The sequence below is a fragment of the Tamandua tetradactyla genome, chromosome 15 (genome assembly GCF_023851605.1).
Source record: "Tamandua tetradactyla isolate mTamTet1 chromosome 15, mTamTet1.pri, whole genome shotgun sequence".
Taxonomy (NCBI): Eukaryota; Metazoa; Chordata; class Mammalia; order Pilosa; family Myrmecophagidae; genus Tamandua; species Tamandua tetradactyla.
The window spans coordinates 16818686-16841365 of record NC_135341.1 but is presented as its reverse complement, the minus strand read 5'-3'; the positions used below and the strand labels follow the sequence as shown (position 1 = coordinate 16841365).

At 36.2% G+C, this 22680-nt stretch overlaps 1 protein-coding gene across 1 annotated transcript in view; it reads right to left on the bottom strand.

The window, feature by feature from the left end:
- The window catches only part of SUCLG2 (succinate-CoA ligase GDP-forming subunit beta), a 318113-nt gene that overhangs the window by 80841 nt on the left and 214592 nt on the right, over positions 1-22680 (bottom strand). The window contains exon 9 of the mRNA XM_077128756.1: positions 20488-20630. Coding sequence (XP_076984871.1) covers positions 20488-20630 — 143 coding nt within the window. The remainder of the gene's footprint in view (positions 1-20487; positions 20631-22680) is intronic.

Genomic DNA, 22680 nt, shown 5'->3' with positions numbered 1-22680 from the left:
ACAATACTACCTGATTGTAGCACAATAATATAAGTATACTGAATGAAGCTGAATGTGAATATGATAGAGGGAGAAGGCCTGGGGGCACAGATGAAACCAGGAGGAAAGACAGAGAATAAAGACTGAGATGGTATAATTTAGGAATGTCTAGAGTCGAAAACGATGATAATTAAATGTACAAAAAACAAACATTTTTGCATGAGGGAGAACAAATGAATGTCAATACTTCAGGGTGTTGAAAATAGATGATACAAGGGAAAAAGTACAATCAATGCAAGCTAGGGTCTACAGTCAACAGTAACATTGTCATATACTTTCACTGAATGTAATGCTAAAACTAAATGTCAACAGGCGGTGGCATTAGGAAAGGGGTATGGATTCTTTGTGGAAGAAAAGGAAATGTCTTCATGTAGATTACGGTGGCAAAGGAATGAAAAAAAACAAAAGAAAAACCAAACTACTTACCAGATCTGAAAATGAAAGAATGTTCCTTTCTGTACTTTTTCTCTTTTAACCATAACAAGGCAAGACAGATTTACTTCAAGTTTAAATGGTTAGATTCTAATAGATACAACAGGTTTGCCCTTCATCTTTATGAAGTCCTCCAGGAATTTCTTCCTTAGTTGAGTTAAAGATATTTTTGTCTCTTTCCCACATGTAAATTTCTGGACAGCAGCCTGCTGTGGTGCAGATGCAGGTGTGTGACCATATTCATTTCAGATCTGGACTCTGCCGTGTCTATGTGAAACAGCTTTGCATGACATCTTCATTCATCTCTTTGACTTCTCTGTAAGGTGGTGGTCAGAACACTTCAAATCTTGAAATTGTCATGAGGGTAAATGATAAATTATTTGATTAAAATATACAATATGTGAAACCTTCTCTCAAATGTTCAGAAAATGGATAGATCTGAAGGTGCTGATAATGATATATAATGGACGGATACGTGTATGGCTCGAAGGAAGTAAGGAAGTAAGGAAAGAAGGAAGGATTAAAGGAAGACTTGAAGGAAGGATTGAAGGAAGAAATGGCAAAGGTGACAAAATTGGTGGATCTGGGGTGGGGGTGGGGGTCTATTGCAGTTCTCTGTATGGGGTTTACATTGCTTTTACAATTGTGCTGTATGTTTGGATGTATTTCAAAACAAAAAGTTTTAAAAACTAAGAAAAAAAATTCTACCATAAATTCTGTTCTCTGAGTTGTCTTAGAATGAAATATCCTTGATGATAATAATTTAACTTTACCAAATTTTTACTATTATACTTAGATTTACTTAGTTTCAGTATATACAGATTTTCCAAAGACATCTGCTAATATCTAAGCACCTATTTTTTAACTGGCATTTGACAGTTGGGGCCATGTAGCAAAATGCCTTGTTTGGAGAATGATGGAAGCCAATGAAACTTAATACCAGAGTGACAGTTCACAGAGAGACAGCAAAAATAAATAAACGAAATCCTTCTCAATTGTAGGGGCAGGATTAAAAAGGAAATACTGAACATATACCCATGTCTCTAAGAGAAAATAAAACTGTTCAAATTCCATTTATAAATTTATACCACAAAAGTATCATAGATGAATACATTATGGTGATAGCAGAAAGATGGGAAGCCAGATAAATGTCTAATGATAGGAAAATGGTAATATATATATATAAGGAATTACTCATATAATGGAAATAATGGGGCCACTAAAAATCTTGCAGCAGAAAAACATTCAATGATATGGTAAAATGATTTCAGTATATTATTAAGTGAAAAAAATGCTTCCAATTTTAATGTAAAATATAAGTGTATATTTAGGCAGAAAGAAGAAAAAAACACTGAAAGCAGACAGGCCAAATATTAATGAGTTAATTCTGAGCAAAGGAATTTTGGATGATTTTATTTTATTCTTTATGCTTTGCCTGTATTCCAAATCCTCTAAGACTGCTGGGTCTTTTAGAGGTGGTAAAAGGATAGAAAGACAGCACCATCTTCTTGTGGTCATTTGGGATTAAGAATACACTGCCCAGTAAAACTGATGACAAACTCAGAGAAAATACTAAAATATTAAACTTCCCTAGAAATGACCTTTTGCATTTATTGAAGAGATGCATATTACTGTTAAAACTGCCTCAAAATAATGTCCAAAAAAGGAAGCTTATTTGCTACATTCTTGATGGTCTAATTCTCTGGATTTCCATGCATGTATGAAGTAGCTTACAGAGATGAGATAAGACTTGTTTAATGATTACAAAGGGTTTGGCCCCCTTTCAGAAAAATGTGCCAACTCTTGAATTTGTTCAAATTTAAGTTACCTTATGATATTGCTTTCTTTCATTTTTAGAAATGCTAACCCAAATCTAAAATAACATTACATATAAAGTTCTAAAATATGTTTTTAAGAAGCTTCATTTAAAATTGGATTTAAACATATATGCTACAGAATTAATTATCTTGCCTTTAATTTTTCTTTTAATGTCCTGTATAGGCATCTAGGTCATTCACAATTCTACCGGACTCCATATTTAGGCCTTTTCTCACTCTAGACATAGGAAAAACCTCATTCCAGGCCTAGGAAGTAGAAGGGAAAAAGGACAATACGTTGTGACTTCAACCCTTTCTAGCTACCAACACAGTAGTCCGCATAACCCAAACATAACCAGCCTTTGCAGTCTCCATTCCTAGAATCACTCACTCATCATAACAACAAGGCATGCATGTCTAGGTGTCATTTCCTTTTCTAGTTTAAGAAGCTGAGAGGAGAATAAGGAGAAAGCATGCTGCCAGGTGGTGAATAAAAATGCAAGCACTGGACTCTTAATGGCCATAGCTCTTATAAAGTGTTACATAAAGTAAATGGCATTGAGTAACAAACAAATATCACCGAGTATAGTACTCTGAGATCCAGAGTCACGGGCTGGCACCCCTGAGCTGGCATAAGAGTTTAAGTTTACTTAATATTAACAAAACTAAAAGAATACAAATTATACAAGCTTCAGTTAACCAAGGATTTAAGAGTTCACCAATGAAAACGCTTTTGCATTTGTAAGAGTTTCTCTCCAAGGTAACAAAACCTATGTAGCTTGGAAGTTCTGACTTCCAAGGTCAGAACTTGGTGAATCCTCACAATCCTCCCCAAAGAGGAGTTCAAGTGGACAGCCTCCAGGGAGCAGCAGAAACTAACTATTCAGAAGAGGTCCTGTAACTTTCCAGCTCACTGTAATTTGTCTTATAATACATCGTCAATGAAAAGGCATGCCTTGTAGTTCTAACCTTTAAATCAAATGATTTGTTGAGCACGAAGTACCCAAGTTCATCACCATGAGACTGACTTTGCACATGTGTTTCCTTCATCAACCCCCATAATTGATTTTTCTTTTCCTTTTATAAGGCCAAATGGTTGGGGACCTGAAATACCTTCTGGAAGGACAACTTCATTAGTCTGTATTACAGAAAAGTTCTCTTAGAACCACAGAATTTGAGTATGCATTTTCATTTTCTCTATGTCACTTTCACTTTTGCTCTCAGGGTAAAACTCCTTTTGCCTATCCACTTAAAATTTCAACAGGATTCAGCTTATGCGTAACTAATTTATAAACACAACTTTCAACCCTTCATGTTTTAGATGTTGATTCTGAGAAATGGAGAGTTAGGAGCACATTCATGTAACATAAGGACCAGGGCTGTTGCGTGTTATTCTCCTAACAAAGTGGTTACCAAGACAGATCATTCAGTAAGCCTGGTAACTTCAGGTGGCACAAGTCAATAAGAATTCTGGAGACTTGCAATGGATGCAAACAGTGAAATATTGAGGTTCATGGATAATTTTATCAGAGTGATCTAAATGATTCCATACTCAGTAAAACCAGGGATAGATAATTCCAGCTCTGGATTCTGGCCCCAAGATGAAGCCAAGAGTATGTTCTTGTGATTATCTTGAAGAGGCCTCTAAACAAGAATAACTACTTATACTGTCTACTAAACAAATGTCATGAATTCCGAATTGACAAATTTATGCAAACCCTCCTTGTATCTGCAGACCTACAGTCTGAGAATACCACCTTCTGCATCACTCATTTTCAAACCAGCTGTACCATGGAATGAATCATCTGGGGAGTTAAGCAGTTCCTGAAGCCTCTGAACCTCCTCTTTCCTACCTAAGAGTCTTACTTAACTGGTTTTCGGCTTGAGAAGTGGCAAAAGCTCCCCAGGGTTTCTAATGTGCAGCCAAGTTTGAGAAACAAAGTCTTTTTAAACTAAGACCCTCTATTTGGCTGTTTTGCTTATTTATTTATGTATTTATTTATTTATTTATCTATTTTTAAGCAAAGCCTATGTCTTGCTTGTCTCTTTATCCCTGGTGTCCTCCCAGGTCAGTCTTTACACATCCTCAGCCACAGGCTATAATTAGAAAGCACTGGAGTATTTGATTAGTGCCAATCTTACCACTCCAAGGTAAGGTCCATGAGAGAAGGGATGATCTCTTTTATCCCCTACTTCCCCACTTTTCACACAATGGCAGAAATATGGTGCAGAATGAATAATTATTTTGCTTAATGAAATAAATGAATTGTACCAGAGTGAAAGAGTAAAATAAATAATAATAATTAAAATAGCAGTGACTATGCACTCAGGCACTAGATGCCAGGAACTCTTTAAAGCACTTGGCAAATATCAACTCATTTATACATGACTACAAATCTAAGGTAGGTACTATTCTCAAAGCTACTTTATAGAAGGGGGCGCTGAGAAACAGATTAATAAGTTAGTTTCCCCAGATCTCACAGTCAGTGGTAGAGCCAGGATTCAAACCCAGGCAGCCTGGCTCCTGAGTCCCTTTTCTTACCCACTAGATTAAACCGTGCCAGCCACTGTAAGAGACCGCCCAACTGCTCCCTTTATATAAATAATTCAACAACCAACACCCCGAAGACAGCTACCACGGACAATACTGTTATGGAATGACTATCAAGTGCCAGGCACTGCCACACACTTCAATGTGTTACACCATATAACACCGCAAGTTATTAACTCCATTTTTAGATCAAACAAGTGAGGTATAAGGAGCTTAATCAACTTGCTCAAAGTCACAGGAACTTGTGACCAGGAATTGGCAAAGTCAGAACTCATGTGAACTCTGTTGCTGAGTGCAATCTCTTAGCTACCATATGATATAATGATATATAGACCATATAATGACCTTCTAGCTGGAGAGTTACATATTTCAAAAAAATATCTGATGTGCATGACAAGAATACACTGCAACAATACGTTGGCCTCTAGTTTTCACTGATTCTTCCATATCTTCACTAGCATGTTATTTGTCATACATCAAAGCTGTATCATACCCACATTTAATTTATATGAAAACAGCTGTCCCAGCACAGGGACAGAATGAGCAAATGAATAAAAAGAGTCAAAAGTAATAAGAAAAATCTTGTGGGTGACCCCACTGCTGTTCCCTTCAAAGAACATGGGTCCCCGATGGAGGACACGGAGTGTTCCCATGAAATCTTCACCAGGTCATCTTCTCTTTACACTAATGAAACTCTCGTGCTTAAAAAAAAAATACGATATACAGGTGATTGAAGGGATTTTCAAAGCTAATTTGGTGTATAAATATTTTTTACCTTTTGTTCTGGTTTGCTAGCTGCCGGAATGCAACACATCAGAGACGGACTGGCTTTTAATAAAAGGGGATTTATTTTGTTGGTTCTTCAGGGGAAGGGCAGCTAACTTTCTACTGAGGTTCTTTCTTATGTGGAAGGCACAGGATGGTCTCTGCTGGTCTTCTCTCCAGGCCCCTGGGTTCCAACAACTTTCCCTGGGGTGACTTCTTTCTGCATCTCCAAAGGCCTGGGCTGAGCTGCTAGTGCTGAGATGAGGAATGCCGAGCTGCTTAGGCTGTGCTACGTTGGGTTCTCTCATTGAAGCACCAGCCAATTAAGTCAAACATCACTCATTGCAGCAGACACGCCTCCTAGCTGACTGCAGATGTAATTAGCAACAGATGAGGTTCGTACCATTGGCTTATGTCCACAGAAACAAGACTAGGTATGCTTACCTGGCCAAGTTGACAACTGAATCTAACTAACACACCTTTGAACTACCTTTGGAACCACCCCATGTAGGATGCAATTCTGTTGGACAGTGACTCCAGAGAATGAAAGACTACAGCAAAACTCAACACAAGGATGAAAACTAGCCCACATCTTGTTTTGTTTCTAGGCCATCCTCTAACGGAAACAATGAACACTCAATAACATGGTACAACATCAGAGACTGAAGAAACAAGCAATTGCGTCTCAGCCTCAATAATTAACATATGAATTAAAAGAAAAGAAGGCAAATCTCAATACCCAAATGGCAGGTGATATAAAGATATGTTAAATAGCGACAGTCATTCACTGATTCACAGACCATAGAATAATCTGTAAAAGAAAACTGTAGAAAGAGCCATCCTGATAATGAAACATTAAATTGTATTTTTTAAAAAAACAATAGTTTTTCATTCCCTCATAAATATCAAGGAAAATCTCAGCTAAGACCTTATGTCACGTACCATCATGTATCATTTTTCTTGGCCAAACATAAAAGCTGACTCAATATCTCCATCCTGAAATACTCTATTATCATCACATTTGTCAAATACACATACTGAAAGATCTGACCACTTCCCCTTTCCCCAAACAGTACAAAGAACCCAACTAACAATTGAAGGTTGTACTTTGTCACCAGAATAGACAAGAGACTGAATCACAGCAAAACACTTACAAATCAAGAGGGGAGAAAAATACCTTGAGAGATTAAATGTTCGGAGAGTGATAATAGGAAATAAATCTCTGGTGGAAAGAAGAAGCTGATGGTAACATAATGGGGGCAAAAATGAATTAGATCTACTTCAATGACTGAGCTCAAGATGAGGTAATTTCATAAAGTTTATAGAAAGTCACTCGGAAATTATACAACTTGTTGTATGCTACTTTTAGAGAGAAGGGAAATAAAAGTTTTCTGTGAGGGAAAATGCATTTACAAAGCCAGATGAAGAACTTTATCTATTAAATTATCCTTAATTCTCATTTGGGTGGAAAAGTAATTTTAGCATTAATGAAGCCCTCTTAGTTTCAGGGAAAGACTTTGACATAGAGAGAGAATAAAAATCTTAAAACACATTGGGATTAAAACATATGGGGAAATAAATAAAAACGTGTTAATAGAGCTGAGCCTGGGGTCACAATATGGTGTGATGAGAGTGCTGGAGTGAGCTCAATTTGGTAAGAATAGGATTCAAAGTGTACATTGAACAGGACTTGCTGGGTTGTCAGTGACAGAAAACAAACAGACCCTCATTTAAGAGGGAATAAAAGGAAGAAGTTGACTCACAGGATGCTGAAGGAGCTCACAGAAGGAAGAGCACAGAGCAAAGCAGTGATTCTCAAATGTAAGCCAACATCAGAATCACTGGAAGGTTTGTGAAACCAGACTTCAGGGCCCCAGTCCTAGAGGTTTTCATTCAGAAAGTCTGAGGTGGGGCCTAAGAATCTGCTTTTCCAGCAAGTTTCCAGGTGATTCTGATGCTCCTGGTCCAAGAACCATACTTGGCAAACTACTGAGTTACAGAAGGCTTCTGGAACTATGAGGTCCTTTGACTAAAGGAGCCTCTATCATACAACTTTGTTTCTAGATCTTACAGGTGCTCACCAGATGACAGCGAATATAGTCTACCATATTGCTTGAGCTCATGATTCCAGACGCTGACAGGGTTTTTTATGAACTTTAAGAGGGAGAGCCTGGGGAGGTGTCTGACTGGCCTGAGGGGCTTGCAACCACCCCTGAAAGAAACTTCTATGTAAGGGACACAGGAAGCAACTGGTTTGGACACAACCGAGGGGAGGAGGAAGAGAGGACACAGGTGGGGATTTGGAGGGCAACAAGGCATCAAACTTGACGGTATCATGAACATGGGGAATGGGAGAATTACCCTCAAAGGAACAAGAGAAAGAGCCACAGGAAGGCAAGAGCAAAGAACAATATGGTTATCACAGTCCATGACAAAGTTCACTTTGGTGTTAAGATTTACAGTGTACAAATTCCTTTATGACACTGTTATTCACAAACATACCTATACTTAAAGAGCACTGTTACTCACATACTGTGTGGTGAAGTTCCAATTTTTTGTTTTTAATTCCCTAACAGTCCCTGACTGATATTTTTCTAATAGACAATAGCATAAATTACCAGAAAATTGATGTTACACTTGGATGTCATGGCAATGGCAATTTGCAATAAATAGTTCCTAAATGCTTTTCTCAGTTTCTATACTTAACACAGACTCATAACAGTTCAAGCCCTGGCACCAATCCAACAACCACACTTTAAACATTACTAAGTTAGACCAGGGTGGGCCAGGAGATCACTGTAGCAGCTATGCAACTTGATGAGAAAATGAATGAACATGGCTATGTTCCAATAAAACTTTCTTTACAAATGCAGGCAGTGAGCAGGATTTGGCCATGGGCTGTAAGTTTGCCTGGCCCTGCTCCAGACCAATGCTTCTTGAAGGAATAGATTGGAGAGCCCATGAGAAGGCAGAAGAGTAGGGTAGGGCTATGGGGCTGAGAGTCTGTATTTCTAACAGCCATCAAGCTGTTATTGATGGACCACAGCTATGGTGCACAATCTGTGTAGTCAGGCTGCATATACTCTCTGTGTGACCCAGGGACTGTGATGTGACCATGAGTATAGTAAGCACTTTACACTGGAGCTTTACTGAAGTTTTAAGAGACTACATGAAGACTTGATCTGTCCAGCAGGAACATGTCTTCTCAGAGCAAGGCCCTGAAAGGGATGATTATAACCAGAAATAAAAACAAAAGCAAAAAACAAACCTGATAAGGCCATCCCCATTGGAACCCAAAACATCAAATATTGTATAGTTTCCCATTTTTCAATTAGCCCAGAACTTGACATACAGTGGGTGATCAAGAACTATTTGTTGGCTGCTGGCTGAATGCAAGAACACCAAGCTGTACCCATGAGGAGGAGAAGCTGGGAGGCAAACCCTAAATTCTGTCCTGCTGCCTTACCTAACTACCGCATATTTACACAATAATAAACTGGCACAACCTTGAAAAGGCAAGTGCTTTCAAGACTGTACTGTATAGAAAAAATTGAGTCACAGAATTTATTATTTCAGTAAAAGTCCTCTTTTCAGGCTTTTTTCTTTTGTCTCTTCCTCCCTTCTGAATTTAAATATCAAATACCTCTTCTTTGGAATTTGGTCATCACTAGTCAGCATTTGGATTAACTATTTAATAGTTAAGTGAAATGGAGAAGTGCCACGGATGAAATATGACCACTAGTCACAGGCCGTGGACACAAGAGACTATCAGAGATCATCACCCAAATACAGGATGATTCAGGCATTTCCCCTCACACCTGCTATCCCAAAGCCAGCGTTCATGGATCGCAAAGACACAGTGAAGATTCTGAGTCATTTATGTTTCCGTCTCAGAGAAATGTACTACTAGGATTAATGAACAAGTGAAATCTAGAAGGTCAAGGGTTAACGCTGCAAATGGATTTTCTGTTAGCTGTTTACAAACCTAAGGCCTCTGAGTATTAGAGCAGACACCTAAATGTTTGCTCAAAAATATTGTACTGGAGTTATAATTGAGAAAAAGGGATGTGTCCAGAATGCTTACAGATAACAATTAATGAAAGAACTCACAGATAAACTGGAAGAAAAATAATTAACTCGGATTTGTGCCAGCTGGCCCTTGGGAATCCCAACTAAAATGTGTGTTCAAGGTGCTCCATTTCAGAACACCTCAAAAATGGTAACAGCACATCCTGAGAGAGGGCCCTGGATGTATAGATAGGATATCCATGGATATTCAGAAAGAACCTCTAATTGCAACAGAGTTAATACCCAAATTAGGATAAGGTTGCAACATAAACTAGTCAAGTGGACAAATTTTTTAAACAACTTTAATAAAGCAAACAACATTGCTTAGAACAATAGTGAAGAAGCAGAGAATAACAAAAGTGAAAGAAGGAAAACTCCTTGTAGACGCTGGATAGATTCCCTCATTGATAATGCTCACAAATCTGAATTCAAACTCACATAACATTTCTTAATATCTGGAATAAACTTAGAGAAGTCTTCTCAGACAAACCGTTTGAAAAGAACAAATCCCTTGTCATCTTGGGTCCCTGTTCATTTTTATTTTTTCAATTTAATGATGATCACCCCCTAATACATTATATTTTTGTTTTACGTTGAATATTTATTATCCTGTCATTGACTTGTTTATCTTCTCCATGTAGAATGGCAGCTCCAGCAAAGCAAGATTTTATCTCATTGACAGCTTTATCCTAGTAAGAATGCCTGGCATATATGAATTCTTGTTTGTCTGAATTTCTGAATAACTTTCTATACAGCTTAATCATTCTAAGGTCTACAGAATCAGTCTTGGGTTCATTTAGGACACTTTGAGGAGCTGTCCCCCAATATTTGGAGATACCCCTTCCCCATTAAGTCATTCTTACCTTGGGTTTTGTCCCCATGCCCAGCACCCTGTTCCTATGGCTTAACGCTGGTCTTAGTTACCTGCTGGTACTCCAGGCTCCGAGAACCTGATTACTGCTTATGGGATCCTTACCTTGAACGGCACCTGGTCCCTGCACTATCGCAGGGGACTGTACCACTGGCTATTTGTTAAGACAATTTTCTAAATGCTAACTAAATAACTAAATTTTGAGGAATTACCTTCCCACATCTGTGCTATTTCAGTCTACTACTAATATGCTGCTTCAGGTAAGATCCCCTTCCAACTCCTTGTATAACCAAATCTTGTCTGCACACATTGCCTCTGGCTGCTCCATGGGAACTCATCCCACACTCTGCAAACAGGTCCTTCCCTCCATTGCTTGCTTGACCCCTGTGGGCATGTCAGGTTGTAGGCTACAACCCCTACCAGGATGTCCTATTATATTAGAGTTTGGCCAGACTCAGGGCCCTGGCTTCTAGCTTGTGAATTCAATTGTTACAGAGGGAAAACTCACTCATTTCTTATTTTTTTTACTCCTGACTGCAAACATTCAACTATATGTCTACTTATATGGTAGTAATGAAATGTGGATTGTCAATATGAATTTGTGATGAAAAGACATTTTTGGAGCACCTACTGTGTTGCAATAATAAATGAGCAAAACAAAACCATGGCCAGCAAAAGAAAATTTCAAGAAAGCATTGTACTTTTATTTTTAAAGAATATGGAACCCATGGAAAGTCTACTGAAAAACTAGCTGGAAGGGGATAGGAGAGGAAGAAAAAATAATATTTCTAGGAGGTTTTACAGGATTTAAAAAGAGAAAAAAATGAACAGAGAAGAGATGATTAAGTAGTGAAGGATGTAAATTGTAAATTTAACATGGAAAAGAAAAAGAGACAGGGACAAATTATAACCAAGGAGACATATGATGGGAATTATATGGATCAAAATCAAGCTTATTTTAGAAATTCCACCTTTAGTGTCTTGTTTCTTTACAAGGAACAGTTGATGAAATGCACAAAGCAATCAATTGATTTGATGTGAGATCCTTTAGTAAAATAACTCATTTGAGAATCCTGGCAAGAAAAAGCAAAACAGTAAAGGTGAGTTTATTTTCCTACCAACAACAAGTCTCATTCTTGACTTGCTGTCATCAGAGTGAACAAAATATATTGGGAAGATATTGAATTAAGATATCAGAAAATAGTATTCAGAATTCAGACAGTTCAGAATGATTCTATCAAATATGAATGGACAACTCACCATTAATTCTGAAATAATTAAAACAAACTCAAATTAGTCATCCATGAAAGTAGTAGTAAATGTATAAAACATTCAAGAGGCAGTCAGCTTGGCTCTGTATTAGGTTGAATTTTTTTCTTGCTCTAAAAAGTTCATGTGTACTACTAAGTGTTTCATGCTTATTACCACTGCATTTAATTGTAACCTATACTGCACCCTAATTTAAACCAATCTGGCTTACAGAATTCCTAGACTTTTAAATACTGGTCTTCTTTAAAAAATCTTCTAATAAGGTATCTTTAAAGCACTGTTCATTAACACTGCTAATAAAAATGCTTGTCAGAGAGAACAGTTAAGAAGATGGGAAGGTGTTTATCATGTAACATTGCATGAGTGGGGTGGGCATCAAAAGGAAGGGGCTTCTAATTATAACCTTGCAAAGAATACTTGCATAGATAATGCTGAAAGACATTCTAATAAAATTATAATAGTGGTGTGCTAGGGGAAAAAGTCAAGGAAAAATTCTTTTTCATGTTATAATTTTAGTAGGAAACGTAAATTTATTAAAGTGAAAAAAAATCAACTTTTTAAATGTAAAGAAAACTTTTAAAAAACATAATGTGAAGGAATCTATGTTAGTAAGAAAATCATTTTCCAAAATTGAAAAATAAAAAGCTAGATTAAAATTTCCTTGAGATATATTCACTTAATCCATAGATATAAAGGCAAAATATCAAAGAAGCCATTACTGGTATATTTTGAAGGATCCCATACTTGAAACCCTTCCTTTTAGGAAACAAATTATTGACTTATGAAAGGAAACTACTTTTTATAATATATTCAAACTAGGCGTTTCTAACTGTCTTTTCCTAAAACCAGAAAATGGGAGTATCTATGCTGCTTAATCTCTTAAGAACTATCCATAATTATCCAAACCACTAAACACTAGTAGAAAAAAAATGTATATTGAATGTTTTAGTTTGCTAAAGCTGTGGAATAACTATACCAGAAATGGAATGGCTTTTAAAAAGGGAACTTATTAAGTTGCAAGTTTACAGTTCTAAGGTCATAGAAATGTGCAAATTAAGGCATCCAGAGAAAGATATTTTAACTCCAAAGAAAGGGCTGATGACATTTGGGGTTTCTCTCTCAGCTGGGAAGGCACATGGCCATATCTGCTAGCTTTCTCTAAAGGCTTCTTCTGATGGCTTCCCTGAGGGTATTTGCCATCTGCATCTCTAAAGGTCTCTGGCTGTGTGGGTTGTATAGCTTTTTCCAAAATGGTTCTCTCTTAAAGGGCTCTAGTAAAACCCCACCTTGAATGGGTGGGTCACATCTTCATGGAAACAATAAAAAAGATCACACCCAAAAATACTGAATTAGGATTAACATGGCTTTTCTGGTGTACACGACAGTTCCAAGCCAGCACACTGAATTACAATGAATTTCCATTAATACTTCTATAACCATTCACTGGAAAGATTTAAGGATCTCCTTTATAATTAAAGGAACATATCATTACAAATTATAACATTCATCTTGCTTATAAAAGAATGGTCTCTTTTGCAAGAGGGAAGAGAAAGAGTATCAAGTTTTGAACTGAAATTATACCTACAGTGATTCAAGAAACAACAAATTTTAAAAGCTTTCATAAAAGATTCATTAGTAACTAAGTATTTGTAGATCAAAAACATATATTAAGTGGTCTCAGCACACTCTAAATAACAACATTTCAAATGTATATACTCTACTATAATGGAACATGAAAATTCCACATAACCAATTCAAAGACAGGAGACAGCATGGAAAAAAAAAAGACAAGATATATAATAAGGGCCATTCCTTTGATCTCACACACATACATACCCTCACATGTTTTCTAAGTCACTGGGAAAAAAAGTGACATTACAATGGAAAACTGGGCAAAAGATATGAATAAGCATGTCATAAGAAAAGCAATCAAGAAATGCTGAATAAAATAAAAAGAATCAAATTCTACCTCTCATATAGGTAAGGAATATTAGTAATGATAGGCAAGATATAGAATTGATGAGAACCCTTATGACTTCAACCAGGTACATGTTGAGTATGAAAACCTTAAAATCTGCAAACATTTTTACCCAACCATGGCATGTCTAGAGATTCACATTATATGAATAATCTGAGTTTTCTGTAAAATCATGTGAACAAGGAGGCTAACAGCAGCATTATTTTAAGTTGGAAACAACCTGAACACCAAACAACAGACAATTGGTTAAGTACATTTATATATCTATACAAGCAAGTATTATTTCATAACTGAAAGTGCTATAGAAGATTATACAAGATGGACAAAAAAGGCATATAAAGGATGAAGAAGAATGAGATATGAAACAGTACTAATAATGCAATACTAATTTGGTCAAAAATACTTTATATTCATTAAAACAACAAGGTTATATATATGCAATTTGAGTTATTTTCTTGTACTTTTCTATGTATATGGCTCCTCCTTTAATAATGTAATAATTAGGGAAAAGGGGATGCTATTTTATAAAATACCCTAAAATTTAGCAAACCACCTTGAGTCAAGCCAAATACTTAGGCAGGCCCACAGGGCGTGCTACTCATTTAGGAACTAGGAGCTCCGGCCTCATTCTTTGGCAGTGGGAGGAGTCAGCGGTGAGTGTGTTGGGGGGTGGGGGGTGTTCACTGCATCCTTAGCCTCCTGAGTCCACCAGGGCTCCTCCCACCACACCTCACTGCTGTGAAGAAGAAACAGACCTGCACTGTCCAGAGGCTTTAACGGGAATCTGATTAATTTTTCTAAGTTTGCGTCCCACCTCTAGTGATTCTGCTACCAGGTTTTATTTAAGCTATAAAATAATACCTTAAAGATAATAATGGTAAAATTTTCATATGCCTTGATCACTTCACCATTTTAAGATTATCCTTGAGATCAAGAGACCACTGATATTATTACCAGATACTGTCTTGCCAGAAAATTCAATGTCTTCTAATTTTTAAATTCAACCACTTACTTTCTCAATGGAATGGCATTAAGGGCGAAGCAGCCAACTTAACTCTTCCAATTATATATAATTTCTAATCTACGCGACATTATAATTTGATTACTGCTCCATTTCTCTCTAACAGTCTATAGGCTTATCTATAGAGGATTCAAAATCAATTACTAAGCATGTTGGGTCTAATGATGAACTTTGCTAAGACATTCCGAAGTCTGTTAAATGCTTCAAATCGCTTACCATGAAACAGAGTGAGGCATATAAAAATTTGAATTTTGACAAGTAGAGCAGAAAGTAGAAACCTTTACTTTTTATTTATTTCTGGGAGTATGTCAACAAGGAGCATGAAAATAGATTTGGAGTGTTCCATTAGGGATGCTTTTAAAATGTGGTAGCTATCAGACACACTGATCGTGTGTAAGACAGGGCACCAACTGCTATTGCCAGAACCCAGCTAATAGAGAGAATCACTGGCAGATAAAATGGGATGACTGTGAGTTGGGCATGGAGGTCGAAATATTCTTTGAAATTCTGATCAACTTGCCATCAGGAAAAGAAACACAAAATCAACATTTACAAATTCACGACAGTGGGAAAATTACTGAGAGGGCATAAAGAAAAATGAGCCTAGAAAAGGGAGGGCAGACAGTTTAACACTCTCCATCTAAGCATAATGGTTATGCCACACAGTGGCTATTCTAAGTGAAAGGGGAAGCCAAATGACAGGTTTTAAATCCTTAAGAATAAAATCATTTTTATTTCTCTCCAAATACACTATCAGGTAGACAATCACCATAAAAATGGCTGGCTGGACTTTTAATTTTCAGCTCTACATGAAAGTAAAAATTTGTTTTCAAATAGGCCTCTAAGAATAGGAATGCAGGGCACTCATTTCAAAAATAATTCTCATAATGTGTGAGGTATCAGGCATTATATTGGAAAATAAATCCTTACAAGAGTTCTATTACCCCAGTAAGCAAATATTCCCTTGTAGATAAGGTATTTCAGCAAATACATGTAGTACATAATGAACTGGGTTTTGTTTCATGCCTCTGATGTGAGTGTTTATAAGAAAAAAAGAAGACATCCTGCTTTGCATTTAAATACTCTCTAAATGTACAATACTTTAAAAATATGTGAGACCTTTAGGACACAGTAATCCCAAAAAAAATTTATGAAAGTTTAAAACATTTGTATAAACCTGATACTGAAAACAAGACATGTTGTTTCACTTCTCTCATCTCAAATTCTAATGGTTTTGAATCACATACGACAGAACTAAGAGTTGGTCTCTTCTCAAATTTATATCAAATGATATTTGTTGGTTCATTCAAATCTGAAATTAATCCCTCTTTTTCTTAAATTATGTTTTCATGGCTATCTAAATATAGATTTACTGCAAGCTACTGAATCACTCACACATTTCATCAATTTCAAAACAACACATGCAGTAACACTGGTGCCAATGAACCTGCTTCAGATACCTCTCATTTCAGCTGAAGCTCATTTACTGTCTGCTGGTTCAATTCTAAATTGAAGCTTCGAAGTGATAATAGATTGAATACTCAAAACAAAACGAAACAACAACAAAAGCTAAAGTTTTCATTGTGTTTTGAAAATTCTCTGTCAAGTTTTTCCACACATATTATCTCAGTTTATACTCAAAGCTTTGGACTATTGTTTACCTACCTACTTTACAGATGAAGTGATAGGTTTAAAGACTGTATCCAAATGGATGACAAACATGTGAAAAGGCATTCAACATCATTAGTCATAAGGGCAAGGCACATTAAAACCATAATTAGATACGACTGTATAAATACCAGAATGACTAAAATCGAAAAGACTGATCCATCAAACGTTGGTGAAAGTATGAAGAAACGGGAACTCTTCCACATTGCTGCTGAGAATGTAAAATGGTACACTTGGAGAACTGCCTGGCACTATGGATTCATGCTGAGTATATGCACAACCTAGGTCCTAGAGGTTCTAGTCCTAGGTACACACTCCACAAACATGTGCTCCAAATCGCATGCATTAGAATGTTCGTAATAGTGAAAACTGAGGATAACATAAATGTCTATTGAAAGAAGAATGGATAACTAAATTCTGATAGAGTCATACTATCAGACTTATAGTATGTGGGGGGGTGGATGCATGGACCTGGAATCAAACCTGGTTCTCCTGAATGGTAGGCAAGCATTCTACCACTGAATCATCCATGCACCCCTATTGGTTACTTTTGAGGTGAGGACAGGAGAGGGGACAGACTGGGAGTGGACTAAAGGGGCTCTGGGATGCTGATCATGTTTTATTTCTTAATCTGACTAGAGGTTACATGGGTATGCTTATTTTGTGATAAGCATCAAGCTATAAACTTTATGATTTGTATTATATTTTCCTGTATGTAGGTTTATCTTTAACAACATTTCTTAAGTTTTAAAATAACCTCATATGAAATTATTGAACTTTTAAATGGGAACTTTTAAATGTGTATGTGTATGTATCTCATTACAAGGTCATGCTATTACCTCTTTCTTTCAAATGAGGAAACTGAGGCATGTAACATGCTCAAGATCCACAAGCAATATGTTTTAAAGACAGGATTTGAACCCAGGCAGTCTTGCCTCAAAGCCCCTTTAAGAATATTTCAGGACATATAAAGGGTTTGGAAAATATGACTGAGTTGGATGTGAACAATGAAGTACAGTCAAATCAAGTAAGGTGACTTCACCAACGTCAATAATACATTATTGCTTTACAAAATTCGGGCCTGAGAGGCAAACAGATTTGTTCAACTTTGGCCAAGAGAACTGGGGCTATTGTTATGTTCATCCAACTTTCCTTTTATTCATTTATGCACAAATGTTACATACTCCAGATATTGTACTCATTTTCTAAGTTTTGGAATTCTAAGTTCAGAATTAGAAATAAGAGCCAAAGCATAATTCAGGAAAGCAAAACCCCAAGGAGAATATTGTATATATCTTTCTTTAAATGGGCTCAAATTCTTAACAGATTATCACAAAGTGCTACTTCTACTCCCTATTTTATAGATTTTCTTTTGCCCCTATGATTTTAAGAATACTAGAGCATAGAATCCTTTAAGGAAAAATGATGACGATAAGATCAGATCTATTCTATGAAGGACAGAACAAACTATTACCTGTCTCTTGTCCTAAGCCCAGTTGGAAAATGAGAGAACTGTAAAATATTTAATGATACACTTCATGTGAATCCAGTTTGGTAAGTGAACTATCAAAAAGACTGAAACAATTTGGCAGAGAAACTCCATTTTATATACATTATAACAAATAACATATTAGTTATAAAGACACTTGTGTCAGGTCTAAATGAAAATCATTATCTGGACAAATAGTCAAGCAAAATAAATATAAATTAAGTTGTAGCTCCATAGTTGACATTTTGCATGGAAATATATGTTAATCCATAATTTTCCACTTGATTAATTCTGTGTTTATTATTTGATCAATAGAATTATCTTGTACTTATGACAAACAAGTAGTTGTTAGGAGCAGTTGATTAAAGTTTAACAACAGGCCTTTTTAAATTCTGAGTTTCAGTATATTCAACTTGACTAATCCTGGTATCTAACAAGAAAATCGATACCTTTGAAATAATTAGCTTTGGGCTCTAGGGAACACCTACTTCTGGGCAGCTAGATGGGGTTCTACTTGAAACAATTATTGCCAGAACTGCAAGCAGTTTCCTTGTAAAATCAAATCAACTCATCTATACTGTTTTTCAGCTTCTGCTCTCTGAAATCCATGAAACATGCCAGGGATTGAAAATACATATTACATTTCTATCTTTTTAACCATCTCTGAAATTTCAAGCTAGAAAACGTACTGTGAGATGAGCTATGCATTCACTTTCCTGATATAGCTTGAAAAAAATACAGCAATTCCCACAAACCTCTATTCACCCAAGAAGACAGCCAATCTAAAAAAAAAAAAAAAGTTTAAATACTCTAAGCATTTGAAAATATTCAATAGGGTAAAGTTAAAATTTTTGAAGAGAACATTAAAAAAAAACGGCTCTGCAAGTGATTTTTCTTTCCTCTCCTATATTTCGACAACATTAAAATTTGGAATCAGTCACTAAGAAAAAAATATTTTAAAGAAAACCCAATGTCTGTCCTGGTAATATTTAATCCCTCGATAGCCCTCTATTATTCGTAGCCTGAATTTCAGAAAATATTAAAAGTTCAATATTTTATTACAGTGATCAGTCCTTTGGGTACTTTGTGGTTCAAGGCATTGAGTGTTACGTACATATGTACGGAGTTCAAATGGTTTGGGAATCTCCGGGAGGATAATGCTTCTTCCCTTAGAAAAGGATAGAAGAAGCAATAAGTGAACGAATTAATAAATGATGAGGGAACTACTGATAATGCCCCTGCCTAACTAATGAGAACAAGGTACTTTATGTCAGGATACTCAACTGCAAACACTTTCTGCATGGCTGAGTGACTTCGGACTTCTATAACTTTGCTATTCCTGAACACTCTTAGAAAACAGAAGATACACTGCTGATAATACTTAACTGTTTATTTGTGACTCAGAAGAAAAGATTTAGCGAAGACACAAGGTGATCAAACTAAGTCATACTGAAATCAGAGAAGTACACTAGTGATGTAGAATGAAATTTTAGCACATGGATCAAAATAGCCTATTGCCAGTTTACTTATTAATGGGAAGCTTCATATTAAGTTCAGACTACCTTTCTTTAAGTAATGTTATCTGGCTTAGGAATTTGTGGTTCCTTATGATGGTTTTGATTTCCCATATCTTCAGATATGTCAGAATCCAAATATATATATATTAGATATTATAACAATATCAAAAATTATTCTCAAAATTTATTATCTGCATATCTACCTCACCGGACTGTCAGGAGAATTAAATGAGAACCACACATATGAGATGTTCAAAACATTTAATCTTTTCCACCTAATACGCATCTGCGAAACTTAGTTATCATAGACTATGGAGTACCTACAGCTGAAACAAAGTACACTGTCATTTAATTTGTTTACTAAGCTAATTAAATATTTAGTGCGTGCCTACTGTATACCTAGCATAGGTGTATTAGCAAATTGAAATATATAACCACCACATTCAAGAAACCTACGTTCTAGTTAAGAAATGACACATATGAAGCAACAGTGGAAACTATGAGACCTGGTACAGTTATCTGCTACTTAGTGAGTATGTCACAAACTGTAATAGAAATGAAAATGAAAAAGCATACAAAGGATACAGAGTCATCATTTCCCAATGATAATCTCTAGTTTTAGTCCCTCTCCAAATTTATAAAACCTCAGTAACCTTGCTGGAGGCATCTGAAGCTGAGTGCTCCTAAGTCATGCAGATACAGGACAAGTCACGTCAGTGTAATTTACTCACATAATGTTTCATGACAACCAATATTTCACTGTTTGGAGCACTGTATTTACTCCCACTGTTAGGACTTTGTAATACCCTGGGTTGAGTTTATAACCTTTCACCAGAGATGAATGAACTCATCTTACATTCCAATGTAATATATGTCGAGATTTGCATGTGGGGCTGCAAAGCACCTGTATTAGCATATTACTCCTCAGAGGCAGGAACAAGATAACCCTTGATGGGGAGTAAACAGGACATTGTACAATTTCCCTGCAAACAGAGTAGTTACCTTAGGATCAGCTGTGAGTAATTTGAATGCTTGATATACTTGAGCTTCCTTTACACCACCACCAAGATCCAAGAAGTTGGCTGGCTTCCCACCATTAAGGGAAATGATGTCACATGTAGCCATGGCGAGCCCAGCACCATTCACTGTGAGACATAAACAGCAAGATGGGATACATTTTGTCATATGAAAGGGTGCATAAACTCTCCCATATAGCCAAAAGAGAACCCTTTCATTGCCTGGCTTATTTCTGTCCTATTTTGAATTCTGTTCAGCCAGATAACTTCAAGGACTTTTAGGATAAAAAACCAGAAAATACACAAAGAATAAGCCCCAAAGACTTGAATATGAAGAGAAGGATCTATTGAGAAGTTAAATTAGTCTGGGACACAAAAAGAAGGAAAGAGCTGAAGTAATCAATTCGAGCTACAAGAGAGTTTCAGGTTCTGAATAGTATAGAGTGTATTAGAATTGTGAAAGAGCAAAAAAAGGCTGTGGGAAACTGGTAGGGTCTATGAATTACAATCTTTTTAACATCCTTTAAGAGACTCAAGTAAAGAATGAAATTCCTTTCATTTTGTGCTTATGCTACTATGAATGTGGCATCCCTCTGGGACTGAACTCTGGGGTCCCACCTTCGTAGGGTTCCATACATTTTTACACCGAGTGACCTTATTTGCCTAAACTTGGAAGACAAATGAACACACGACCATGCCAAAAATAGTATCCCACTCCCTGATCCTCTTTCACATTAATATATAAAATGTTCAGTAGCATCCTGATCATTAAAACTAGAATGAAAGTACATCAACATCTCAGGAGCTTTTGAGAAAACAGGTAAAGATTTTGACGTCGAAGTTTTTGTTTTCCAGAGTTAAGTTTTATTGATCAATCGCACCTCTTTTGTTTCTTATGCTTAATTACATAAAATTGCTTTCCTAAAGTTAGAAAGCAAAAAAATCTCTTTAACACAGCAGAAACTCTCAAGGTAAAGTATCCTTCACTTTTTCTGACCCTTGACTTCCCCAGACAATCTTATATACTGTGAATAATTTAATTAAATCTAGGGCAACTAAAAAAAAAAAAGGTTTATATAGAATCTTAAAACAATTTAAAATGTGTTTATCACAGCTTTCTAGGCTTGGGCAAGTTATGCACATTCCTACAGAGTCTACAAAGAGTCTGTATTTAAATAGTCCTAACACCATTAGATCTTTCCTCTTTCTAATGATTACAAACACTGAGAATGCATTAGCTTATCAGGATCAGAAGTGAGTGATCTGGTACATTATAGTTACTACTCCAACAGAAAGCAAGATCTTTTCACTGGATGTCAATTTCTACTTTATTGAATAGCAAACTATTAGATGAGGTCGCTTTAGTTCTGAAAATAGCGATATCATTGGTTTAATGAATTACAAGTCATTTTTATTTTAATCCTATTAAGATTAAAACTTCAGTTTGCAGTTCAATAAATTAGTTCTACCAGAAACACAGCCTCTTGCAATTAAGAGTAAAAATCTCAGTACTATAAGCTGCGAACAATAACAGAAATTGTATTGCCTCTATAGAACCATTCTTATCTCAGCTGAATAAGCCATTTTCACAAATTTAGATGAGACAGATGAAATCAACCGGTTTATTAATAAACTGGCATAACGGATTAAACATATCATCATTTGCTTATCACAGAATCTAAACCTTTAGCATAAGGATTAAAGCATATATTCTCTACTACTTCTTCTGAGAAAGCAATTTTATTTTAAATCCAAGTTTCAGAATAGTTCCCAGAATATTAACATCATCTCGAGTACCTAAGATTCTGATTTTTACTAAGCAAAGTTTAACCGAGATGTTTTAGATCCATAGTTTCCAACCAGGGTGATTTTGTCTGGCGACATTTATGGTTATCACAACTTGGTGGGGAGAGAGGGAGGGAGGGCTACTGGCATCTACAAGCATGATGCTCAACATCCACAATGTACAGGAGAGTCCCCACAACAAAGAGGAATCTCATCCAATTGTCAACAGTGCAGGCTGAAAAACCGTATTTTATTTTAAACCAATGACCATTGACCAAAATGAACTCTGAGAAGAAACTTTAGATTGTTTTCCTAAGATTCTTTGGATACAAACACCTCAAATGTTTACTTGCTATTAGGAAATAACATTTTGGAAATCAGAGGTCCCACAATT